This window comes from Magnolia sinica, chromosome 6, assembly GCF_029962835.1.
Source record: "Magnolia sinica isolate HGM2019 chromosome 6, MsV1, whole genome shotgun sequence".
Taxonomy (NCBI): domain Eukaryota; kingdom Viridiplantae; phylum Streptophyta; class Magnoliopsida; order Magnoliales; family Magnoliaceae; genus Magnolia; species Magnolia sinica.
This window is the reverse complement of record NC_080578.1, coordinates 82,718,013-82,742,441: the sequence shown is the minus strand read 5'-3', so window position 1 is coordinate 82,742,441 and position 24,429 is coordinate 82,718,013. Positions and strand designations below refer to the sequence as shown.

Sequence of the window (24,429 nt, the reverse complement as noted above, 5' to 3'; positions counted from 1 at the left end):
TTATTTGCCTGGAACCTTTCAGCATACTCATCTATTTGAGTAAGGGCAAATGACGCTTTAAGGACAGCGCTCTCATACGTGCTTCAGCCTATCCTGATTATTTTCGATTTACCTATTTACATAAAATATTATTTTTGTATTATTTTATCAACACATACATCATGGTGGGACCACAAAACTTGGTGACATCACTATACCATCAAAAGTAAGTGGCATGTGCAATTCATCTTTCTTTACAAGCTTCATATTTGACATGCGCATATAAATTTATTTTTTTTATTAACCATATTGAAATTTATAAAAAATTCTTATATCAAAACCTTTCACCATAGATAATTTATGACTAATCAAATGATTCATGTCAATTCACCATTGACTCAGCTAATTACAAGCCAACTCAGCTCTAGTAGGACTTTGTGTTTTCATGGTCGAGTTTAAAATAAGAAGTATGGATAGTATTCTCATGTCTTCGGTTTTGCAAATTAAGATCATGGATTAGTGATCTAAACATGTCTTCAGTTTTGCAAATTAAGACCATGGATTAATGATCTAAACCTGTCTTCAGTTTTGCAAATTAAGAGCATGGATTAGTGATCTAAACCTGTTTTCGGTTTTGCAAATTAATACCATGGATTAGTGATCTAAACCGTTGATTTATATGAGAGAACCCAATGTTGGGGAGACTTTTCAAAAATATCCTCAGGATGAGATGATTCTAAACATTTGATCACCACCACCTCTTGGATGGGTTAAAAATTTTGGGAAAAAAAAAAAACCTAAATTTGCACAATGCCATCCAATGTAGTTCTAGGCTTCTAGGCCCCCCTTTTTAAAAACTTTTTACATATATTAAATGATTGGACTAATTAATAGACATTTTAAGCCACTTGTTGCAAGATTATATGATCCAATCAATCTGGGTTTTGATCAATGGCACATCCAGGGATAGCCATTCTAATGAATAGCCTAGATCATTAAGCACCTTTGTGGGTGGGGTTGGTGATGTCCAAGAAAGTTGACACTCTTAGCTAAGTAAAAAGGTTACTTATAATTCATCTTAAACCAAACTTGCTTATCTCAAATAAGTTACTTATTCACTGCTGTAAGTAGAAAATGTAAGTTATTTGGTGGTATCCAAATGGACCCCAGGGAAGGGTAAATAAGTGTTCAGGACAGGCACGGTTAGATGGATCTGTCACTTTAGGGCCCACTGTGATGTATATGCCTTACATCCATGAGGTCCATCCATTTTGACAGGTCATTTTAGGTCATGATCTCAAAAATGAAGCAGATGCAAATCTTAGGTGGACCACACCACAGGAAATAGTAGTGATTGAATACCCACCATTAAAAACTTCTTGGGGGCTACAAAAAATTTGGATCAAGCTGACACTTGTGCGGTTCCTTCATCCAGGTCTTTGTGACCTTATCAATGGATTGGATGGAAAATAAACATTCCAATGGCCCCCAAGAAGTTTTTAATGGTGGGTATTCAATCACCTTTGTTTTCTGTGGTGTGGTTCACTAGAGACTTGGACCTGCTTCATTTTTAGGATCCCACCTTAAAATTATCTCTCAAAAATGGATGGACGTCATGGATGTAAGGCACATTTATCACAGTGGGCCCCACAGCAAGGGATCCACACACTTGGTAACAACGGGTTCCGGAATTTCCTCAACTTACTTTGAATTAATGCGTCCCATGTGTACAATTTTTTATTAAGTGTTTATCAACCGTTCTACCATAGTATCAAAAACTTCTTTTTTTTGCTCTAAGAAGAAAAAGAAGAGGAGAGAGAAGAGATTAAGCAGCAAACTACAGCCAACCACTGAGAGACAAGGCTGCTATTGAATTCAATGAAGTTTGGCCCGGTGAATAGAGTACAGAGGAAATGTGGAATAGTCTCCGCCATTGGGGTTTTTCTTAAACACGTTGTATTAACCAAACACATGTATGCTCGTTTTAAACTTTTATATGCCACACATCATTAATATAGAATTAATCCTTGCCTTTGAAATTGCACTAGTATTAAACATTTTTACAAAAAGACGAGTGAATAATTCTAATTTTTCTCCTTTCGTTCCATGTAAATTGGGGACCATGATTGGATGGTTCAATATAAGTTACTAGTTTGCTATGTGTGCAATCTCCTATCTCATACGTATAAACCATCACATTCTGCCGGAGCATCAAAGCTTTTCTCTTTTAAATTACTTGAAAGAAGCAAAGAAGACCAATAACGTGGCATCATGTTTGCTAACATAGAAAAAGTGTGCCTGTTTGGGTGACACTTAAAACCATTTTATTTAGGGGGTGTTTGGATCATAAGTTACTTTGGATGAGCTACTTATGGCATAAGTAGCTTATCTTGGTCTCTACATATTCTGCTGATAAGTATGTTTGGTAAGCAATAAACTTATCAACTAAAAAGTAAAAAAATTATGTTTGGTTTCCAATATCATAAGTAATTATCCCTCGAGTTTGTTTGGTCCCCTTTACATCCATCATCCATCATGTGGGGCCAACCTTTGATGTGGACCATTCATTGTACGGGCCCACCTTTGATGTGGGCCATCCATCATACAGGGCCCACCTTGAATGTGGGTCATTCATCATTATGACCCGACCTTTAATGTGCATCATTCATTATGTACAACCCACCTTTGATGTTGGTCATCCATCAAGTGGGGTCCACCATCAATGTTATTGTCCATCATGTGGGGCCCACCTTCAATATCCACCGCTCATCATGTGGAGCCCACCTTTGACGTAGACCGTCAATCATGTGAGCCCTACCTCTGATGTGGGCCGTCAATCATGCAGGGCCCACCTTGGATATTGGCCACTCATCATTACGGTTGACATTTGATGTGGACTGTCCATCCTGTGGGGCATACCTTGATGTGGATCGTCCATCATATGCGGCCCACCATTATTAATTCCCCATCATATGGAGCCCACTTTTGATGTTGACTATCCATCATATGGGCCCCACCTTCAATGTGGGTTGCCCATCATGGAGTGCTCACACTGGATGTGGGTCATTCATCGTTAGGGCTAACCTTGGTGTGGACTGTCCATCATGTGGGGCCACTTCAATATGGGCCATATATCACATGGGGCCTAGCCTCAATGTCCAATACCCATCATGTGAAGCCCACCTTTAACGTGGACCATCCATCATGTAGGCCCCACCTTCGACGTGAACCATCCATCATACCAACCCCCTTTGGATGTAGGCGTTTTATCATTATGGGCCAACAATTGATGTGTACCATCCATATATGGGTCCATATTAATATGAGGGTCATCCATCATGTGGGGCCTACCTTTTATGTGGACTGTCCACTATGTGAGCTCCACCTTTGATGTGGACAGTCCACCAAGTGGGGCCTCCTTTGATATGGGCAGTGAGAGAGGAACTCCTTTGACATGGACGGTGAGAGAGAGGTAGAAAAGTAATAAATTAAAAAGCTAAAAATAATTACTTATTAAGATAAGTAGCTTTTAGTACATGAGTTATTTTTACCATGATGTTTATCAAACTAACTTAAGTAAAAAAATAAAAATAAAAAACTTATTTACTTATTATAAATTAAAAAGTAGCTTATTCAGTGGTTTCCAAACATGTCCTTAGTGTTTGATTGACAAGGATCGATGGGTGGTGTTGGTGCCGGTTGGAATCTCTGTCAATGGCTATTGAGATTACATTTGTTGGTATACCACACCTATTTATCTAAAGGGTCTCTCTCTCTCTCTCTTTCTCTCTCTCTCTCCACTTCCTTGCAAGTGATGGTGCTTCGTATTTTACTTAATGGCCAAATAATATAATTAACTACCATTTAATAGATGCATTAATCTTGAAGGCTATTCTTGTTGCACATTGGCTATAGACCACTGGCATTCAATTCAAGGACCAAAAAAGAAAAAAAAAATCACCTTTAGAGTAAAAATGTCATAAAAAGCACTGGTATTGGAAATTGATATTAGATTTTGCACGGCCTATCAAGCCTATTTGATAGGTTTATATATTTATTTAATGGATTATATTGAGATTTTTTATATTTGAGTTTTTATTAATATAATTACTTCATGATAATGTATGCACATAGACTTTCAAATTGGTCATAATGATGATATGTGGCTTACATTCTTAGATTAAAGACTTGGTCCACTTCTCACATGGCGTAGATCATTATGTAAGCATGCACAACAAAAATGTTGCATATTGAGATGCATGTACGTAGAGATGTACCATCGATTTCCAACCCATGGCTCAGCGGTAAACAAAGTGCATTTCAATGCTAAGGTCATGTGGGTTTGACTGTCCTATGTGGTGTGTGAGTCCGTGTAAAAAATAGTTTTTTTTTAAAAAAAAAAAGTAGATATGAGATGTACCTATGCCTTAATTTATAAGATGGTGAGGATGAAGTCTCATATAAATCAATATAATCAGCTCTATACCAAGTGGGTCACAATTTGTATCAATTAAACAAATCGTCAAAATTCCTAAAGTTTGACATTCTCAACTTGCTAATTAACGATGATGACAATATCAGGGAACTTTAAATTATATAAGCCTATATATAGTAATGGGGATGGATCATTGGTATTAGATGGATCCCGCGTAATGATTGTGTAAACAACAAACACTTGATCATTTATGGTGTGTGAATTGAGCTATACATGCTGCAAGACCAATTACTTACGGGCGACAAATCGACTCCAGCTCAGTCTTGCGCGAGCATGCTTGTACGGTAGTTACTCTTGTGTCTTCATTACTCACACTATGTGATAAGGTCATGATGAAGTGATACTACTTGGATGTGCATTCTCAATGCCATTGGCACGTATTCAACTGGGTCAAAAGTATGCTAGGAATACGGCCAATCAAGACTGAGTCATAGATATAGATTAGAAAAAGATTGTAGATTATCACATCATGGTGATGCATAATAGACTTATTTAAGATGACATATCAAATGGATTGTTAGCTTTTATTGCGAACTATTTTTAAAAAAATATATTTATATATTATTATATAAATATTTTAAATGAATTTTGATCAATCTTATTTATAAAGATAAAATCTATTTGCTCTCAAAAGTAGATAAATGTATATCACAATCAGAGCATTGATTATTTTTTTATATATATTTATAAATAAAATCAAACGTGCCCAACCAAGTGTAATTAGATCAACGGTCTATGAAAAGTGGTTAGAAATTGTTGGAATTGTACCCTAGAAATTCAATGTTACCCCTGTTCACAAGTGATATAGATATTATATTGATGCCTTCATAGATCATGATTATCAAGTTTCCTAAATGAACAAATTGATGGCCATTAGCTAATATGTGGGGTACCTAAAAGCAAAATACATATGAGTTATAAGGGAGGGATTCTTCTAGTTGTCCTTAGGAACTTGAGATTAGGCACAACAATCATTGACCAAGGAAAAGTTACAGTCCATGGATCTCATTCACTGTTATACTATGACCATCTAGTAGACTATAGGAAAAACCTAAGGTTAATATTATCACTATGATAATGGATATGGCCATCTTGTGCGGGGAGACTAATGATGAGTTAGGATGAAAATTTTCTACTATTAGGCATGACTTGAAGATAGTGTGCCTTGGACCTACCCCACATGGGAATGTGAGTGCACATGGAAAAAAGATCTTGATTTGGACCTATTAGATACTTACATTAGTAGATCAAGATCAAGTCTCTAGTCTTGGGATCCATTTACATGGACTATGATCAACTTAATGGTGCATTGGAATCTGATTTATCCTTAACACCTAAGGCCATGTGAGATTTATGTGTGCTAGATGATGTGATGTAGAGTTTAAGCTATTGTTGTATCACACATGACACAATAATACTTTATGAATCATAGAAGAGACCTATTCCCACATGACACAATAGTATATTGTATGGATGAATGACATGTTGATCTCACCCTGAACGTGAGCCCAGGGATGAAGATGTTGATCACCTTGGATGTGATAGGGGATTGCATTACTGGTATGTTTATTTTCCTTCCACAATAATAGGTTGGTTTTAAGGCACTACTCAAGTGATATTGAGTTGATTCTATCACTTAGGGATGGATGCCAACATCTATTGTTAGTCTGCTCACACTAGATCCTTATAGGTGAATTATTCCTTGCCTTTGAACTAAACGGATCTTGTTATACCTCGTGTTTTGGACATGACTGGAAACAAGACGTCTTAGTCAATGAGAGGAATATATTGATGCAAGACAATTAACCACTTGCTCTAAAAGCTTGAACTGTTAGAGTATGGCGAATTAATCCCTTTATCTCATAGCCCAGGCCCCACATCTCATAGGTTAGGACCTCGGCCGAATCCCCCCTGTGGACTCGTGGGCTCCAAATCACATGGGCCACCCACCCCGAGTGTGTCCCCGCATCCCACGAGTTACCTCACCCGAGCCCAGTGTGAAATGCGCATTAATCACCCCCAGTAAAGAGTCTCGAACACGAGAGTTCTCCCGTGGGCCCCAAATCACATGGGTCACCCACCCCGAGTATGTCCCCGAATTCCACGGGGTACCCCACTCGAGCTTAATGTGAAAATGCCTCTGCATTATATATATACTATAATTAACTTAGCTCTGAGCCCATATAATAAAAAGTTTGTATTAAAATAACCAGACACCTAAATATGAATTTAGATCCACTCGTGTGAATATAAAACTTCTCGTAATGATATATCAAATATTAAATTGCTTTATTTTAATTTTATGATAACACTATAGGATTTGGCAAGAAATATGTTGGTAAATTCCAAGATAATCTAAGTGTGCAAATCCACAAGTTTATTCTCTTAATGGATCATTGATGAAGACATCATGCGCACGCGCATGACCCATACCCTATGCACGTACTCAAGGAGGAGGAAGGCCCCACTATCAATCTGGATCGACGACGACATTTATGGAAGACCTCTTAGTTAGGGGGTCGTGCTATGGAGCATTGGAGTGGACCCGATCATCATAGGGAGTCCATCATTGGATCTCGTGATCGTGGCCCACTACCCTAGATGATTTAGGATTTTGAGTTATGGTTATTATCATTTTTAGAAACATCATGAACAGCTTTGATTGCGTTGATTAGTTGTTATTTTTGTTATTTCGTCCCTAAGTAATAGTGTACGCACATGGCACAACTTTTGGAGTTTAGGGTTTTTCTTATAAATAGGCAACCCCATGTAGGTTTTTTTTTTACATTGAAGTTTATGAATAAAATCCTGCGTTTTCCTTCTTCTCTAATTCTTTGAGTTGAGGAATCTAATTAGGTGCAAAACTCTCCCTTCTTCGAAAGACTAACTACCGCGGTGCGAAGCCACAACCATCCTGAATCGCCCCCACTTCCTACCATCCCTATCCATCATCTCCCATAGCCATCCAATCCTTAAATTCATCATTTTTTGCATCCAATCCTTTCTCTACAGCAGGTTTGCAAATTCTAGCCCTCCAGGGGAACTGAAACTTCGGTGGAGCACCATGCACAACCCGAACATCAGATCAGCATGAAACTTGGTGTGCGAGTGGGCCATCCCTGGTCAACCACTCCCTAGGTGGCCAATCGCGATTTCGTAGGCCCCACACACGTGTGGGCAGCAACCCACGCACGTGCGTCTGGGCTAGATTGTTGTCCACACATGTAGACTGTTCAGTTTCTTCTCTCTCTCTTCGAATCCTCACCTCTCTCGCCTTAAATTTCAAACCCTAATCCTAGATAATCCCCAAATCCCAAGTTTTTTCCACTTTCGCAAACCCTAGACTTTCTCCGAATTGAAACTTGGTAAATCTCTTGAATTGGGGAACAATTCTTTACAAGAGTAGATGAATCTTATGCTCCTTTAGACATTGTTTGGTTTATCATTTTATTTGATCCATTCCTAAATGAGTGTAGGCTTGGACCCCCGTAGATTCCCCTGGTTGAATGTTTGATCGTATGTTGGATGTGAAATTTTGTGATTGTTTAACATTGGTATGATCTAAAGCTTGAAATATTGCATGTCATATTTAATTTCATGTCCTACATCAATCATGGAGTTCTTAAGTGAACTTGAGTTTTCAAATGATCATGTCATGATCATGAGTTAAAGCATGTCATATATGTGACAACTATAGGGGTTGATGTTGTATGCAATTACTACTGATTTACGGTTAATTGCACATGTTAGATAGAGGGAGTTACCAATAAAGGAACTTTATGGACTTTAAAAGGACCACTGTGACTCCTTAATCTTCTCGACTAAGAAGTCTTATTCGATAAGGCTGCTTGAGGAACTTGAGCACATATTAACCTTTGGGCAAGTGGAAGATGGGAGTTGTACTCTACAGAAAACTAATATGAACCCTATCCACTGATGATGCTGATGTAATATTAGTGATCTCAGCCATAGACCATGATGACCAATTGTCCTAGATGAATAGATTGTTTTGCCTTAGTTAAAATGTGAAGGTACCTGAAACTTACAAAAATATGGGTTATAGAGTAAGGATTCCTCTAATTGTCCTTAGGAACTTGAGATTGAGTATAATGGTTACTGAACAAGAGAGGGTTGCAGTCCATAGATCGTAATACCCTATTATACCACGACCATTTAGCAAGTTGTAGTTATTTTCATCAGTATGATGATGGATATAGTCATCCTATGTGAAGGGACTAATGATGAGTCAAGATGAAAAGTCTTCACCATCAAGCACGACTTCAAGTCGGTGTGACTTTACCCTACCCCATATGAGAGTATGAGTATAACATGGATATGGGATCTTGGTTTGGACCTATTGAGTACTTTTATTGGTGGATCAAGGTTAACTCTCTAATCTAGGGGCCATTTGCCTGCACAATGATTGACTTAAGAGCGAATTAGAATCTAATTTATCCTTTAGACCAAAGGATGTGTGAGGTTCAAAGTCTTGATTATATGTACTTTAGCTCATTTTACAAGGTCATCGAGTAGCCAATAAAAGCATCTATCAAGGTCTGTTTATACTTATATGGGTTGATAAGAGATTCATTGGTTTCCTAGAAACTCATTTATGATGTGAAGCTACGAGATCAAAGGATCATTAAGTGATTTTTCTATTAGGCTCACTGATCAAAGGTTTTAAAAGGCTTTGAAAATGTTGTTAACCGTTAAACTTTATTTTGACCATTCAAAATGTTTTGATCGCACTTGATAGTAATTGAAAGTTTCAAATTTGATGGCCTACCCCTTAATGTACATGGGCAATGAGTCTTTGGTGGATATTCATGGTAGTGGAGGGATTAAATCGGATATGCAAGCATAGATAAGGCAAGATTAAATATCACATTAAGGTAAGGCATATAAAAAATTATAGTGACGAATTACCATACAAGCGGACCCATATACCTGAACTCCTCCCTATAAATATTTTTTATTCTAGAAGGTAGAGAACTTAAGAAAACCATAGCTTAGAGAGCTTGGACGCCCCCTTTAGGTGTTGACCTAAAGAGAGAGAAAGAGTGAGAAAGTACAAGAGAGAAATTCATCTCTCATCACATGTTTCCATATTTGGGGTCCACTTGTGTGTGGATGTACTTCTCATTAACTCTACACTGGGGCTGACATGTGAGCTCCCTACTCTCCTTCAACTAGGATAGATTGAGGAGAAACTTCCTGGTTTGAGAGATCGTCAACGAGAAGTTCGAGTTCTACATCACACGCATCCTACATTCAGGTAAAAATCTAAAACGTTCATCATAGATTTTGAGTAATAGTCTAAAACTTTTATCATACTTTTTGGGTTTTAGATATATGATATTATAAAAAAAAAAATGGATATCTTTGAGGCTAATATAAATTTTGGAGTTTTCAAAAAGTTAAATTCATCTGCATTAGGAAAAAAAAAAACTAATAAAAAATGGGATGAACCGTTTCTAATGCACTTGTAAATTTAGTGCTTTGTCCTCCCTTAAGGAGGATTATAGTTTAAGAGGTTTCACGCTAAATCTACTTTATTAGATGATGTAAATTAGATTTTCTTATTAAGAAGAAACATGATAATTTAGAATACCACTCCACACCATAACATAAGAAATACTGGAGTTAAGTCTCCAACTGGAATTTCTTCAAGATTGAGCCATATAAATATTGGCATGGGGACTTGCCCCCCTCTCTCTCACAAAGTCAATAGTTTTAAAGAAATCCGTTCCTAGAAATCCTAATCCACCGAATCTAAAGACTTATATTATGTATAGTGTCCTTTTTTTTTTCCTTGTAGTTGAGAATTTATAGTATGTATAGTGTTCTTTTTTCTTGTAGTTGAGAATCAACGTCTTTGTGAGCTTTCCCTTGTCTTCGCATCTATTTCCATGAAACAAAAAAGGCAATCATGGTTACCCATTTGAGATAATTCTGTTAGTGAAAATTACAAATTGGCATATTTTTGACATTTCTGCTTTAAGCTAATATCTGCCAAAACCGTCACAGGTTTTAACAGCGCAAAATAGGTTTTTATGGATGGATGTTTGACAGTTGTTTATTAAATGGCCGGTCCATCATCATCATCATTATCTAAGCTTTATCCCAACTAATTAGGTTCAGTTACAATAATCCTGTCACACTATTCCACTCAACCATAGCCCATATCCCTGGTTAAACCATACCATATATCATCAATTATTTTCTAACTACTTCCACCCAGTTTCTTTTGGGCCCCCCTATGTTTTTTTGGAGCCTTTAAATTGAATCAAGTTGCTCCTAACCAATTCAGTTCTTGGTTATGATCGGTCCAGATCGATCTAAATATAAATAGTCAGGCATGGTCGGTCAAGCTGTAGATCTCATACATAATTGTAGTTCAGGCGATAACAAACACATGAACATAACAAACACGACCATGTACACTTTGTTTCTTTCTTTCTTTTCCACCATTTATGGAATGGTGTTGAGAGATCCTCCATAGATGTCGCATACGTGCACATCAGTCCAGAACGCCCAAATGGTGTCCCCCAGTATCGAGCAATAGTGCAGAAGAAAAACAAAGTAAAAGGAAAGAAAAGAAAAGAAAAGGCACTTTTTACCAGTTAAAAAGGCTACCACCCAGGCACTGCGTACTGCATACTTTTAAAATTGCCCTGCCCATGAAGGGGTCCACCAGTTGGTCCAGACAGATAGCCACATTTTTCTTAAGTGGGTACACCTGGCCCATGCAGTAGTGCAATGCAACGGAGATGCTTGGCCACAGTAGAAAGTTAGTTTGATGGGCCCTCCCCCACAAGAAATTAATTTAATATAATGCAGGCGGCCCATAGCCAATGTATCAGATATTAAACTGATAAAAACTAATACTGAACTTGATACAAACCATGTGTGCATTACGCAAGCCCCCAATTGATCCAGACCATCCAATTAGTGTGAGCACCTCTTGGATAAGCCTTAGATATAAGAAATCTGTAGCTATCCGATTCATTCCCATTTTTGGACAGTCGAGATAATAAGCTCAGAGCAATTGTCCAGTAAAAAGGTCCACCAATTGAATGGTTCTAAGCAACCAGTGGCTGTATGTTTAGGAAATTGGCACCCTTGTATGAAAACAATGGGCAATTCAAAAAGAATTGCAAGTAAGGTTGTGGTTTGGCTGGTTGATCTGATGGGCCTATTGTGGGCTCCGAGATGGGACATACTAAACACCTTTGATAAGCTGCCTATCCGTAGAAGATTTAAAAAACATGGATAGCTAGGATCTTCCAATCTGGAAGGTTTTCGGGGACCTGAATAATGGTCTGGATAGCAACTGTTGTATAGTTCCCAAGCTTCAAAACTATGATTTTACGATCCAAAATCAAGTTCTTATAGAGTGATTACATATATTTCCATGAGGAAAGAACTAATTCATCTATGCAAATCAAATCCTAGCTGCAACATTTCAACTCAGATGCAATGCAGAATTCTGTGGATAGGAAGGCTACCATTTGAGAATCATAACCATCGGCTCTCATAAGCTCTCTTTCGTGCCTGCAACTTCAAGGTCTTGTTTCTCACTTTCACTGACAGCTGTGGAATTCTCTGCAGTGGATTCAATTGAATCTTCAGCCGGTTTTCTCAATTCCGTCTCAAACTCCTTGGCTGCCTGTAAAGCTCAAGACAAAAATCGCCTGTGGTGAATATTGGAAAAAAAAAATGTCTAATGACCCACAAAATTAGAAGATCGAGTGTAACACAGCTTGCATATGCCAATAGGCATCAAAATCAATAAGTAGAACATACTAACAACGACTATTCATAGTAGAGCTTCGCTAAGCCCAGGCGTGAAATAAAGCCCAGCGTCGAACAATGGGTCTGAGATCCAATCCATCCATCAGAAAGTCACTACTATATTGATGCCCTGGGCCATGAATCAGGTTGATACACTGGTCAGGTGGGCCACAGTTCGCAAAACATGTACACAGCTTTGAAAAACTTTGCTGAATTTTTCTAACCCATCCACCTGTTTCCAATATTGGGGCCTATAAGCTGAGTTGGCAAGATTTATTTTTTGGAAAACATGTAGAATGTCAGACCAACCTGATGGATGGATTCAATCTGGAACATGTGTGGGCATGTGCATGGGTTTTATGGCACATGGCCGTGTGCTTAGCAAATCTCATGCATTGTATATCGTCTACTTCATTTATAACTAAGTACTTAAAGCTTCTGCAAGGTATTATTGGCCTTAAGATGCGTACATATTTGCAAGAATCGCCATATATGGAGCCTTTGTTCGTCAGGATCATTGGCAGTATTGCCTCTCTACCAGTGTGGGTAAACGAAAAATCCTGGAGCTGAGGACCCAGATTTCATTGAACATAAGAACTAATTTCCAAGGCATGAAATTTTGCAAATTAGCCTGTCAAATGAAAGCTAGTTTCCAAGGTTTGGAATTTTTGTGAATTAGCCCACGAGATAATGTTCGACAAGTCTCCTTTTTTTTTCTTCTTTTTTTTTTTTTTATGACGTTAGGGTGTCCCCGCCCCATTTTGAGGCAAGACTATTCCCTATGGATGCACGCAATCACTCACAAACCATGTGCATCGGGTAATCCCTACCACCATCTTTCTTGTATGGTTCTTAGAAAGGATTCCAAGGGCTCTTTCACTTAGCTTCACAAGCCACCTCCCAGCAACACAGGATTTCCGTCTCTCAAAATCCCACCTGTGTCACGCTAACAGGATTTCCAATAGAAAACCTATCAAAGTGGAATTATTATACTCCTTCGAAACGGCCAAGCCATTTGCTCTTAGGGGCCTGTTTGTTTTTCAATTTACAATATAAATACGGTGAAAATAGGCAATTATTACTTACAGTTGTATTTACATTCAACAGCAGCCACTTGATGTTGACAAGTAAGGTTGCTTGGAATGATACTAACCTGGAACTAAGGAATGAAGACTTGTTTTCCACTAAAATCTATGGGGGACACCGTTATGTATGTGTCTAATCCACGCCATCCATCCATTTTGCCTGCTCATTTTAGCGCGTGAACCCAAAAATGAGGCAGATCCAAAGTTCAAGTGGAGCACACCACAGGAAACCAAGGGGAATTGAGTGCCTGCTGTTCAATTCTTTTTGGGGGCCACATAAGTTTTGGATCAAGCAGATATTTGTGTTTTCCCTTCATCCATATCTATGTGACCTTATGAACAGGTTGGATGACAGATACACATCCCTGTGGGTCCTAGGTTCATGTTAACTTTCAATGGTAGGTGTTCAATCCTCCCTGTTTCCTATGGTGCGGTCCACTTGAGCGTTGGATCTGCCTCATTTTTGGGCTCCAGCCCTAAAATGAGCACATAGAATGGATGGACAGTGTGGATCAGATACATACATAACAGTGGGCCCCACTGATATTGTAGGCATAATTCTGGTCCAATTTTAATGTATTTACACCACGGTTTTCAAGGCCTAATTACCCTGTAAATTCCTCCATTCCAATCAAGTGTGAGAAGTAATAATTGCTCATTCACAACTCCATTTACAGTGTAAATTGAAAAACAAACAGGCCCAATCTTCTCTCTCCTCAGATCACTATTAATCACAATATCCCATCCCCTAATAATGTTGGAAACCTTGACTCCAAAGAAATTCCGTTTTGATGAGTGACCATTCGATGATGATGCTTCTGGTCCCATTGACAATCATACAAAACACAAAATAGGAGGACATGGTGAAGGATTCTTGGCCTTTCCATAAAATGCCCAATGCACAACTTCTAAATAGCGCTCCCAAAAATCTTTCTACATGTAAAAAATGACATTTGTGAGAATATGATGTCTAGTTTTGTCTTTGTTTCTGGGGTTTTTTTTTTTTTTTTTTTTTTTGTGCACCTTGAATTTCAAATCTGGGGGGGCTTTTGTGGTAAATAAGATCACTGATCTGGATTAGGAGTGCAATTTGGGCAGGTTGGGTTGGGTTGAAGGTGAACCAGCCTGACCTTACCTCACGAGGACCTGACCCAAATTCCAACCTGAGATGCCCAACCCTATCCCAAACCGACTTCCTATATACTCAACCCTAACCCGACCCAACCTGACCCAGATAAATGTGATTATTCCTAACCCGACCAAACCCAACCAGAATTTCAAACAATGTTGGAGTTTTCCAACCCTAACCAAATACCAGGACCTTGACAACCCGACCCAACCTGACTCATGTTTGGGTTGATGCGAACCCAAGTTGCAGCACTAATCTGGATCACCTTGAGGGACTGAGCAAACTGACACTTGTTTAGGATCCAGACAGCCCTTCAAATATGCAAATGGTCTGGATACCACATTGTTGATTCCACATGGAATTTGGGCCCTGAGAAAGAGTACACTTGCCAAGAATAAGGAACTAACAATTCTCACCTCTGATGGCCGTATGAAGGTAGCTCGAAGTGAAGGTAGCTCAAAGTGGCAATATGCTTAATACTCGATGCAGTGTTTTAAACTGTGCAGAAGGGATGGGGTAGCTGTCTGAGAGGCTCATTACAGATGGCTTAAAGTGACAACATAGTTATTTTGATGCAGCATTCTATGTGAACATTTCACTCCAAAACTAAGGTAACCAAATGAATAAAAGAAACTTCCATTGCTCTCAAAGAACCATCTCAATGTTTCTCCATTGGAATTTAGGACTAGATGGAAAAACCAAGAGGACAACCGGAACCATTTCAACCAGAATCAACCAAATCATAATGCCTGCCATGAACAAAGGAAGGGAAAAATGAAAGCCCTGGTCCTAAATGAAATGTTGCATTTGTTTCTTGAATGACAGAAACAGGTTGCAAACCCTAGTCTATGGATGCATATACTAAATTAGCAATCCACTGACAAGGTTGCTCAACCTGATTGAGATAATATGAAACAGTACTCTGTGAGGAACTTCATAAACAGAACAGAACTTTTCAGAAAGAGAACTGTCATGTGTGGATTGATAAATTAACAATCCCCATTGGGAACTGTCAAGTGACAACATGATGGGGTTGGCATATTGCCAATTGTGAATCCCAAAAGAAGAATTCAAATGGTTAAAACTAGAGGTCTAACGTTAATTAAAGCCGCACTCTCAAACCTGCCCGTTTATTACATGTCTCTCCTGAGATGCCCGGTATCGGTTAGAAAGTCAATAGACAAATTGAGACGCGATTTCCTTTGGCAAGGAAAGGAAAAAGGCAAGAAGTTCCATCTCCTCAACTGGTCGGAGGTCTGCACCCAGTTATCCCACGGCAAAGCAGGGGTTAAAGACCTTAAAGATATGAACAAAGCTCTCCTGGGAAAGTGGATTTGGAGGCTTAGGGCTGAAGACAACAGTCTCTGGCGTTCTATAATAATGGGTAAAAATGGCTACGGGTCTGATGGTTGGTGGCTGAAAGATTTGTCAAAGGAAATATCAATCCACACAGCAGATTTATGTCAAAGGAAATATCAATCTACACAGCAGATTTACAGCTTTACAGATTTACAGATTTACAGCTTTACAGATTTACAGATTTACAGATTTACAGCTAATATCTACAGCTTTGACTGATATGACAGTTATACAGATTTATTCCTTCCTTAATTAGGATATATTAGCTGTACAGTATATTTAGATAGATGTATATATGGTAGGGGCTGAAGATCAGCTTGTATTTCTTCCCTAAATAGCTTGTAATCTACCTATATAATGGGCAATTGTCAATGAAGAAAGGCAGACTTTTTCAAAAGGACTCTAAACTGTCATGGTATCAGAGCTATAGCTCTAAATTTCCATTTGTCTCGTGCTCTCAAGTTTCTTAGTCTCGGTTATTCTTGTTCTAGTTCTGTTGACCTCATGTCTTCCGATAAGTCTGATGTTTCTTTGATTCGTTTCAATGGCAAGAACTACTCTGCTTGGGCGTTTCATTTCAGGATTTTCGTCAAAGGTAAGGAGCTGTAGGGACATGTTGATGGCAGTAACCTAGCTCCTGACAAAGACAAAGACCGACACGCCAAATGGGAAGTCAAGGACGCACAAGTTATGGCATGGATTTTGGGATCCGTTGAACCCAACATCATCTTGAACCTTCGATCTTCTCAGACTACAGCTCAGATGTGGACATACCTGAAGAAGGTCTACAGTCAACAAAACACTGCTCGTCGTTTCCAGCTTGAACATGAATTTGCCACTCTCCAACAGGATAGTCTTTCTATCTCTGATTTTTACTCTAGATTCACTAATCTTTGGGCTGAATACACTGATATAGTTTATGCTGACTTACCATCCGAAGGTCTTAGTTCTGTTCAATCTGTCCATGAAACTACTCAGAGGGATCAATTTCTAATGAAACTAAGGTTTGAATTTGAAGGCACCAGATCCAATCTTATGAACCGAAAATCTGTCCCCTCCTTGGATACATGCCTAAATGATCTTCTTCGCGAGGAACAGCGCCTTCTCACTCAAACCACCATGGAACAACGACGATCTACATCTGTTCCTGTAGCCTATGCAGCACAAGGCAGGTCACGAAGCAGGGATATGAGCACTGTTCAGTGCTTCTGTTGCAAGGGATTTGGTCATTATGCTGCAAACTGTCCCCGAAAATTCTGCAACTATTGCAAAAAGGATGGCCATATCATCAAGGAATGCCCAACTCGACCCCCCAAGAAATCGGAGACAGCATATACTGTCTCAGTTGGCTCTTCTAGTGCGGGTAGTTTGGTGAATACAACACCAAGTGCTCCTGCTCCTGCTCCCGTTTCAGTCCAACCCGTGACCCCTGACATGATTCAACAAATGATCATTTCTGCATTTTCAGCTTTAAGACTCTCAGGTAAACCCTTCACTACATCATCTCCTTGGTACTTTGATTCCGGGGCTTCCCATCATATGACAAACAATGCTGCTTCTCTTACCAATGTAAACAAATATTTTGAAAATCTCAAAATTCATACTGCTGATGGCAATCATTTACCTATCACGGCCACTGGTGATGTTTCCTCCTCTCTCACTGATGTCTTCGTATCTCCCGGTCTTACCACCAATCTTGTGTCTGTCGGTCAGTTAGTTGATAATGATTGTAAAGTAGAGTTTTCTAAATCTGGTTGTGTTGTGCAGGATCAACAGTCAGGGCGGATGATCGCGAGGGGGCCTAAAGTGGGACGTCTTTTTCCTCTTCAATTTCCTTTGTCTTCTTTTTCTTTGCCTTTTGTCGCTTGTAATTCTGCTCATGTTGATTACCGAGCGTGGCATAAACGTCTCGGACATCCAAACTCTAATGTACTTCATGCTTTATTGAAATCTGGTTTTCTTGGAAATAATGAAACACCATCTCTTAGTGTTGTTCAGTTTGATTGCAATTCTTGCAGACTTGGCAAAAGTAAAACTCTACCCTTTCCTTTTCACACACCGCATGTTGTCAAACCTTTCGATCTGATACATAGTGATGTGTGGGGTATGGCACCAATCACTTCGCATGCTAATTACAAATACTTTGTCACTTTTATTAACGACTATAGTCGTTTCACATGGATTTATTTCCTTCATTCCAAAGACGAAGTATTTTCTGTTTTTAAGATTTTTCATGCATTTATTCAGACACAATTTTCGGCCCATGTCAAAATCCTTCGTTCCGACAATGGGGGTGAGTATATGTCTCATTTGTTTCAGGACTTCCTACAGAATCATGGCATCATCTCTCAACGGTCTTGCCCTTCGACACCTCAACAAAATGGAGTGGTTGAAAGGAAGAACCGTCACCTTCTTGATGTGGTTCGCACTCTTCTGTTAGAATCTTCCACGCCCTCTCGATTTTGGTGTGAAGCTCTTTCCACTGCTGTCCATCTCATTAACAGATTGCCTTCTCCCACATTGAACCATGACTCACCTTTCACCAGGTTATTTGGTCACCCTCCAACTTATTCTAACCTTCGTACCTTTGGTTGTGTCTGTTATGTTCATCTTCCTGCACATGAACGCACAAAACTTACGGCTCAGTCAATTAAATGTGTTTTTCTAGGATATTCAGATAGCAGAAAGGTTTTCTTTGCTATGATCCAAATCTGTGTCGCATTCGAGTTTCTAGTAATGTTATTTTTTTCTATAATCTATATTTCTTTTCTACCCATCAGATCATGTTTCTCCTTCATTTTCTGTTTTGCCTATGTTTCCTAACTCTCTTGCAGATCCAGTCCCTTCTAAACCTCTCCTAGTGTATCGACGACGCTCCACCGCCACTTCCCACCAACCTTCAGCACCTCCTGAGCCCCCTCAAGCTTCTTCCCCGACTGCTGCTCCTGTTTTAGCACCTGCACCTCCCTCTCTCCGACTCAGTACTCGGGTTCGTAGACCCCCAGATAGGTTTGGTTTCTCTTCTCCTTCATCCTTCACAGCCACTTTGTCGTCTATTTCTCTTCCTTCATCTTATAAACAGGCAATGGAGCATGAGTGTTGGCGAAAAGCAATTGAAACCGAACTTCTCGCACTTGAAGAAAACCAAACATGGGATGTTGTTCCATGTCCCTCCTCCGTGAAACCCCTTGGCAGTAAGTTCGTGTTTTCTATCAAGCTTAATTCCGATGGGTCCATAGATCGTTACAAAGCTCGGTTAGTGGCACTTGGTAACAAACAAGAATATGGTCTCGACTATGATGAGACCTTTGCACCGGTCGCCAAAATGACCACTGTCCAAACTATACTCGCTCTTGCTGCATCCCAATCCTGGCCCTTACATCAAATGGATGTTAAGAACGCATTTCTCCACGGTGATCTCAAGGAAGACGTTTACTTGAAACTTCCCTCTGGTATGCCCACTTCCTCACCTACTGATGTTTGCAAACTGAAACGTTCTTTGTATGGTTTGAAGCAGGCACCAAGAGTATGGTTTGAGAAGTTTCGATCCACTTTGCTTAGTTTTTCTTTCACTCAAAGTCAGTATGACTCCTCTCTTTTTCTACAAAGGACATCCACAGGTATCGTCGTCCTCCTTGTTTATGTGGACGATATTGTCATCACTGGCTCTGACTTGGAGGCAATCTCTGCAGTTCAGACTTTGTTGAATTCTACATTTCACATGAAAGATCTTGGCCAACTCACCTATTTCTTGGGTTTAGAGGTGCATCATCAGCCGCACGGTCTCCTCTTGCATCAGCACAAGTATAGTCAAGATCTGGTTCAGCTAGCCGGTCTCACCAACGCTACTTCGGTTGACACCCCCATGGAACTTAATGTGAAATATCGACGTGACGAAGGGGAGCTTCTTGAGGATCCTACTACCTATCGGAAGTTGGTTGGTAGTCTTATCTATCTAACCATTACCCGACCAGACATCTCTTATGCTGTTCATACCGTCAGCAAATTCATGCAAGCACCGAGGCATCTCCATCTATCTGCAGTCCGCCGCATAATTCGCTACATTCTTGGGACACCTACTCGTGGCTTATTCTTCCCTTCCGGTTCTTCACTTCAGCTACAAGCCTATAGTGACGCTGACTGGGCTGGCTGCCCAGACACCAGGAAATCTACTACCGGCTGGTGTATGTTTCTTGGTGATGCCCTTATCTCTTGGAAATGCAAGAAGCAGGACCACGTCTCCAAATCATCTACTGAGGCCGAGTACCGAGCCATGTCTGCAACAGCATGCTCCGAGATCATTTGGCTGCGTGGTCTCCTCACAGAGCTCAATTTCATTCCCGTACATCCTACTCCACTCCATGCCTGACAACACTAGTGCCATCCAAATTGCCGCAAACCCTGTCTATCACGAACGCACCAAGCACATCGAGGTTGACTGTCACTCAATCAGGGAAGCCTATGATCATCAAGTCATCACTCTTCCACATATCTCCACAACTTTGCAGATCGCCGATATCTTCACAAAATCCATGCCACGTCAGCGCCATCATTTTCTCGTTAGCAAATTGATGCTTGTCGATTTACCAACATCAATTTGAGGGGGGATGTCAAAGGAAATATCAATCTACACAGCAGATTTGCAGATTTACAGATTTACAGCAGATTTACAGCTAATATCTACAGCAGATTTACAGCTAATAGCAGATTTACAGCTAATATCTACAGCAGATTTACAGCTAATAGCAGATTTACAGATACTATCTACAGCTTTGACTGATATGACAGTTATACAGATTTATTCCTTCCTTAATTAGGATATATTAGCTGTACAGTATATTTAGATAGATGTATATATGGTAGGGGCTGAAGATCAGCTTGTATTTCTTCCCTAAATAGCTTGTAATCTACCTATATAATGGGCAATTGTCAATGAAGAAAGGCAGACTTTTTCAAAAGGACTCTAAACTGTCAAGATTTACCGTCAATCAAAGTCACCCATATATGGAAGGAGATTATGAGAACCAAAAAGGAAGTTCTGCCTAACATCGGTTTCATCCTCGGCAACGGTGAAAAAATCCGCTTTTGGGATGATGTCTGGATAGGAGATCAACAATTAAAACTCAGATTCCCTCTTTCCTATCAGATCGCGACGTTAAGAAAAGGATTTGTTGCTGACTTCCTCCACGTTGTTGGGGGAAAATTCGTCTGGACTGTGAACTGCAGAAGAAATTTAGAAGACTGGGAGGTTTCGGACTATACAAGCCTTTTGGAATGTCTCTACTCCTCATCTCCCTCAACCTCCTCTGAAGATGAATTTTATTGGAAACCAGAAAAGTCGTCCCTATTCTCAGTCTGCTCCTTATACGTTCAGGTGCGCAAGCAAGAACCGGCGCCTCTTTCCAATCACTCTTTTATTTGGAAGTACAACGCCCCTCCGAAAATCCTTATATTTGGATGGCTGGTAGGAAAAAAGAAAATTCTGACTATAGACAACCTCAAGAAGAAAGGAATGATCCTTCCCAATATATGTCTATGTTGTATGCGATCTGAAGAGACCGTTGATCATCTTCTGCTTCATTGTCAGTTTGTTCGCTCCATCTGGTCTGAGTTTATGAATAGTTTTAATATATGTTGGTGCTTCCCGGCAGTGGCAGATCTTTTCCTCCTTGCGTGGCATGGGACTTATTTGGGAAAGAAGAAAACCACTATCTGGAGAATGGTGATCCTAGCAGTCTGGTGGACTGTATGGGGGGAAAGAAACAACAGATGCTTTAGAAATATTTCCAACTCGGCTAGGTCTGTGGCGTCCTTGGCTAAGCGGCTTATCATTGAATGGGCTCTGCATGTTAAGGATCTGTCGGGTCCTGATTTCTTTTTTTTGGGCGTGTAATCTTGAGACCTGCTTTCTCAGCGGCCTCCCCTCTTTTTCAATGAAATCGTTTCACCTTTCAAAAAAAAAAACTAGAGGTTGTAAGCATGTCAACAAAAGATTTTAGGCAAAGCAATCCTGGGTAGGGGTGCAACTCGGGTAGGTCTAGTTAGGTTGGTGGTCAACCCAAGGTATTGAATGCTTAACTCTAAGACAATTCGAGTTGGATTAGGTTAGACTAGCTAGGGTTGGGTTAACACCTGCAACAAGCAAAATAACACATGAAATTCAACATTTAACCATCAAATAACACCATTAACTACTGAAATAATACAAGCTAAATAAAGTCTACAATCACCATTCATTGGAGTACTTGGCATGTGAGCCTCAGGTCAGTTCCAATCATGAACCCTATTTTCTATGCATGGAAAGCATATAGTCCACAACATCACTAGTTCAAATCACAAACCCTATTTCCCATGCGGGTGTTGATTTTACATATATATCATGTACGTTAGCCATAAATCATATGTATATGTACTGCATATAAGGTTGGGTTCGGGTTGCCCAAGGCCTAAATGGAAGTCCATGCCAACCTAGGGTCAGGTTATGGATTTTCAACCGAACCTCAATGCAACTGGACCCCACCCGATCTAAAGTTGAGGTTGGGCCAATTAAGTTCGGGTTGACCCGACACTTGTTACATTCTAATCCCGAGGGAGTGTGAGGGGAGGATTGCAAGACGAGCCCATCTTCTACAGTTGTGGCTTTCCATCAATGCATAGGTTCGCAAGGCAACTCTGGAATCAAGAGAACAGATTATGATTTTGAGGGGGATATGCATTTGATAAAACCATGCATATGTACCATTTTGGGCTAAATGATGCCAAACATATCTATAATAACTATAGAAAACACCCCGATCAAGTAGAGTTATCAAAAGTAGGGAGCATACTTGATTTATGCGAGCATGGAATAGACAAAAGGATGTGGTCTGAAGCATGGATTTGAATGTCAGAATTGTATCGGCCATCGTATCTGTATTGGCACGATACAATATGCGATATGGGTCCATATTGGCCCGTCTTAAAAACAATACTATATCAGCTCGATACTGCTCATATCGCCACCGATACATTGTATCGTGTATCGGTCATACTTATATGGGCATTTTTAAATATATATTTTTTATATTAAAAAAAAAGGGGGAAAACAATGCAATTTAACACGTTTCCCCCTCTTTTTACTTATCCCTCTAATTTCTTTAGCTCAGTGATTGTTCTATGCCATTTCGACCAGATCTACAACTGTTTTGAAGATCACAACAAGATTTTTGGGCTCCAATTGAAGGATCAAACGCTGGTTGACCAATTTGGGGGAATTTAAAATAAAAATAAAAACTAATTTTTTGTTCTTGCTGTAATCATGACGAATCAAGGCCTTAACCCAAATCGATCAAATCATGTTTGAATTGTCTTAGATTTGGAGATTTTTGCATTTTTTATTTTTTAAATTTACCTTGGCATTTTGTGAAAATTTCAGGATTTTTTAATCTTTTTAAACAAATTGTTGTAATGATGCATCAAGAGTGTTTTGACACTATAGATCTACATATTAGACAAGTGTGTAAGCAAAATCAATCAGGAAATTAAACCAAGGGTGCGTTTGGCTGCACCAAATAGCCTGAAATTCATAATATTTCATTATCAATGAATCTAATTTAGTCCGCAATATCATGATATTTGGTGCAACCAAAAAAAAAAAAAAAAAACGCACTACAAAACACAAAAAACACAGCAGAACCCTCCAAATTTATCAAAGAATGCCATAAAACAACATGAATCCCTAAAAAAAAAAAAAAAAAAACCAAATGCTGAAAATCACGTCTCAGAGAGATTTCACCATAAAATAATTCAAACAAAAGAATCCATTTTCTTTTTACCTGAAACGGAAAGTAATTCATTTAAATTAAACCCAAGATAATGAAAAAAGAAAACAGATAAAGAAAGGAAGGAAAAGAAAAACCCACCTGTTGGAAGCCCTTGAAGGTTTTTCCGATACTCCGACCGACTTCGGGCAATTTCTTCGGCCCGAAGACGAGGACGACAGCGCCAGCAATGACAGCGATCTCGGGCACGCCGAGCCCGAACATGCAGCGGCAGTTGAGGCCCCTATGGGCTCTGCTTCTGTCCAAGACCAGGCTATTGTTCTGCTTCCTGAAGAAATCTCTTCTGCCATGGCTGAAGAAAATGGAATTGTAGGAAGAAAGGGAAGAAGAAGATCGATGATGAAGTGATGGAGTTTTTGGAAGCAAAAGAGATGCTGAAGAAATCGCCATTTCCCTCTCTCTTTTTTTCTGTGATTTTTTCCTTCTTCGATCTTCTCTCCAGGGCAGATTTCTCTCTGTCTGCGATTCCAGCAACGATTAGACAATGATACTGGAGTTATTTGATACTCTGGCAGAGCGTTATGATGATACACCCGCACTTGCATTTGGGGTCGCCGCGTGCCTACCCTCGTAGCCACGGTGGTACCAAGCAAATGTGGGGCCTACGTGATGCGTGAACTATGTTTAAACCGTCCATTAGATGCCTCAGCACATGTTCCCACCTGATACCGAAGATCGGGTTGATCAGTGAAACATCTGGGCCATACCATGGGGTGCAACTTATGAGGGAATTCCCACCCCTGATTTTCTTAGAGGACCCACCATCTT

At 39.7% G+C, this 24,429-nt stretch overlaps 1 protein-coding gene and 1 pseudogene across 1 annotated transcript; both read right to left on the bottom strand.

Moving 5' to 3' along the window:
- Positions 1-11,202: 11,202 nt before the first annotated feature.
- On the bottom strand, positions 11,203-11,381 carry LOC131250486 (U2 spliceosomal RNA; annotated as a pseudogene).
- Positions 11,382-11,781: 400 nt separating this feature from the next.
- Positions 11,782-24,144, bottom strand: LOC131248942 (sec-independent protein translocase protein TATA, chloroplastic-like). The gene is made up of 2 exons (XM_058249470.1): positions 23,743-24,144; positions 11,782-12,143 (listed from the first exon to the last, which is right to left on the bottom strand). Exons 1-2 carry the CDS (start codon positions 24,049-24,051, stop codon positions 12,009-12,011), a joined length of 444 nt encoding a protein of 147 aa, XP_058105453.1. The 5' UTR covers positions 24,052-24,144; the 3' UTR covers positions 11,782-12,008.
- Between the last annotated feature and the right edge of the window lie 285 nt (positions 24,145-24,429).

Bases quoted from the DNA above. Each gene is read 5' to 3' on its own strand.
- LOC131248942 (XM_058249470.1), bottom strand. From the start codon at position 24,051: ATGGCGATTTCTTCAGCATCTCTTTTGCTTCCAAAAACTCCATCACTT. The intron at 12,144-23,742 runs GTGGGTTTTTCT...TGAGCTTTACAG, and splicing joins CCTTCAAGGGCTTCCAACAG to GCAGCCAAGGAGTTTGAGAC.